A 3,260-nucleotide genomic window follows, 5' to 3' on the forward strand; every position below is an offset into this window, starting at 1 on the left:
AAATATATTCATTATAAACCAACTAACTGATGTTGCTGTTGAACTAAGGAAAAGCAAAAAACGTTGGATTCTTTAGAACAGTAAACACCGTGATCAGAATAGACGTATCAAGGAAATTGGATATTTCGCTTGCCAAGTAATATTAGAGGCCCTTAATCTTATCTTCTTTTGAAGTTAACCGTATCCATAAAACATGAATCTTAGTCAAGTCGTCAACCAAGCCCAAGGTCTTTCTTTTTAGCCATTATTTTCCTTCACTAAACCAAACCACCTTCTTGGCCATCAACCAGTTTCAATGGGAAATCTATGGTTCCTCAACCTACTCTTGCTTTTGTTTCTTTTTCAGTTGTTTCCTATTTTGGTTGTCTCAAAACCCTATGTTTTTCCTGAAAAATACTTCATCAACTGTGGGTCTGATTCTTCCCTCCGACTGGGCAGTAGGAATTTTGTTGGTGACATGAACCCAAACTCCTTCTCTGTCGCAAATGGCAAACCTGTGAAAGACAGCAGCCAGCAGTCATCGTCAGACTCGGGTCTGTATCAAACAGCAAGGTTTTCAGGACACCCTTTTTCCTATGATCTCGATATCACTGACAAAGGCCTGTATGTGGTACGCCTTCATTTCTTTCCTTTTCCTAATCTAGCTGATGCTTTATTCAATGTTTCAGCTTCAGGTAAGTCTCTGCTATCCAATTTCAGTGTAAGAAACATTACTTCTGCCCGTGTGATTAAGGATTTCTTGGTGCCTATTACTTCATCCAAGTTTAGAATCTTCTTCATCCCCGCACATCAATCATCTATTGCATTTGTGAACGCCATAGAAGTTTTTCTTGTTCCGAGTCTAAGGGATAACCGAACTCATCTGAGTTCTGCAGGAAGAAAGGGTCTTTACCAGGGTTTGCCCTCTCAGTTGCTTAGAACACTTTATAGAGTTGCTTTTGGGAGCCCATCCCCATCCATTAATGACTCAACAGTCGTTGCATCAGAATGGGTAGCTGATGATGACTACATAGTTGTTCGAAATTGGGTCAAAAATTGTAGTTATCAATCGACTATTAAGCTACACTACGATGATGAAGATATGAATAATGATACCTATATTGCAGCCTCTCAAAACTTTATCCCCGATCGTGTCTATATGGGTTGCAAAACTGTAACCCTAAATCATGGGCAGTCTTCAAAGTCTACTAACATTACTTGGCATTTCAATGTCAGTAGGAACGCCCAGCATCTTGTCCGACTCCATTTCTGTGACATTCTTAGTAAGTCACCCAACATTGTCAATTTCAGCCTCTCTATATACAATAACTTCAGCCAACAAATCGATCCTTACCAGTATTCTATCAACACGGCTGCTCCATTCTACAATGAGTTTGTGGTTGACTCAGGTGAATCTGATTTCATTAGTGTTAGCATTGTTCCTGGGGAAGACTTAGAGAGATTTGCTTACCTGAATGGACTTGAGATCATGGAGTTCATCACTCAACCAGGTTTGGAACCTAACATTAGTGAGCCAAAAGGGAAGAATTCAGTGTTTATCATAATCGGTTCAGTCATTGGGTTTGTTGTTCTTTGTAGTTTGGTAGTGGCATACTTGATTAAGAAACGAAGAAAAGCTAGATCTTTTGAGCCAATGCCTTCATATGGTACCCTTCCTTTCGGAGGAGCAAGTCCCTATATCGGAATAAGCTCGAAATCAGTCAACCCCCCCCCTGTTCCCAACTTAAACCTTAAGTTAAAGATGCCTTTTGCTGAAATATTAGAGGCAACCAATAACTTCGAGGCTAAGTTGTTGATTGGGGAAGGAGGCTTTGGTAAAGTCTACAAAGGGATTCTAAGAAATGGTCTCAAAGTTGCAGTCAAAAGAAGTGAGTCCAAACATGGCCAGGGGCTTCCCGAATTCCAAACTGAGGTAATGATTCTATCCAAGATTCGACACCGCCATCTTGTTTCACTGATCGGATATTGCGATGAAGGGTCTGAGATGATACTGGTTTATGAGTTCATGGAGAGAGGGACTCTCAGGGATCATCTTTACAAGTTGGGAGGGAATCCGGAGAGATCATCTTCACTGTCTTTATTGACATGGAGGCAAAGACTCAAAATTTGTATCGGTGCAGCCAAGGGTCTTCATTATCTCCATACTGGTTCGGATGGAGGAATCATTCACCGCGATGTTAAGTCCACAAACATCCTGCTTGATGAGCAATATGTAGCAAAAGTTGCAGATTTCGGCCTTTCAAAGTCCGGCCTTCTGAATCCAGATGAGTTCAGTACCGGCATCAAAGGCAGCTTCGGGTATCTGGATCCTGAGTATTTTAGATGCCTCCAGTTCACTGAAAAATCTGATGTTTATTCTTTCGGTGTTGTACTCTTTGAAGTGCTTTGCGCTAGACCAGCTATCATTAACTCACATAGGAAGGAGGAGATAAACTTAGCAGAGTGGGGACTGATTTGGTTAAACAAAGGGGAACTCGAAAAGATCATTGATCCTTCAATGGCTTCCCAGATTAATCCAAATTCACTGAGAAAGTTCAGTGAAATAGTTGAGAAATGCCTGAAGCCAGCTGGAGCCAGCAGACCAACAATGCTTGACATATGCTGGGACTTGGAATACACATTGCAGCTACAACAGACAGCGGTGTGCCGAGAGCCGCACGAGGACAGTGCCATAGATGCTTCTTTCAACATGTCGTCGAGACCTTTCCAACGATTGCCTTCAAACAATTGCCCGATTGAGAAAGTTGATGTGCCTATGGAAAACGATGATGGTTCAGATACAACAGAAAGTGGTGTGTTCTCCCAGCTGAGGATTGATGGTGGGAGATAGTCTCATGTCTTTTGGGCTGCTAATTTGTCTTCTTAGATACTAGTTACTACTACTTTTTCACTGTATTGATGTTTAATTGAACGTATCTTGTATTGTCTAAAATCCTATATTCGGGTGCTGCTAACGAGTGCCCTTAATTTATACATTCAGAGAAGATATTACCCTATAAAGTTGTTTAAAAGCCCTCGTAGACTAGAGTTGTTTATGAGCCGGTTTAGGTTGGGGTCTGATCTAAGCATAGTATTAATACATTTTATATTTGCTCAAGTTTGGCCCGACCCAAAATGAGTTTAAAATTTTGACTAAGCTTGCCCATATTTGTAAATGGCTAAATTAAGCCGATTTGAGATCCACTCATATTATTTTTTAAAATTTTAAAAAATTATATTAATATTATTCTTAATTTAATATTTAATAATTTTTTATTTAT

General features: G+C 40.2%; 1 protein-coding gene across 1 annotated transcript; it reads left to right on the forward strand.

Moving 5' to 3' along the window:
• The first annotated feature begins 47 nt into the window (after positions 1-47).
• On the forward strand, positions 48-2,996 carry LOC107935285 (probable receptor-like protein kinase At2g23200). Its single transcript, XM_016867865.2, has one exon. It carries the CDS (start codon positions 296-298, stop codon positions 2,828-2,830), a length of 2,535 nt encoding a protein of 844 aa, XP_016723354.1. The 5' UTR covers positions 48-295; the 3' UTR covers positions 2,831-2,996.
• Positions 2,997-3,260: the final 264 nt, after the last annotated feature.

This window comes from Gossypium hirsutum, chromosome A12, assembly GCF_007990345.1.
Source record: "Gossypium hirsutum isolate 1008001.06 chromosome A12, Gossypium_hirsutum_v2.1, whole genome shotgun sequence".
NCBI lineage: Eukaryota > Viridiplantae > Streptophyta > Magnoliopsida > Malvales > Malvaceae > Gossypium > Gossypium hirsutum.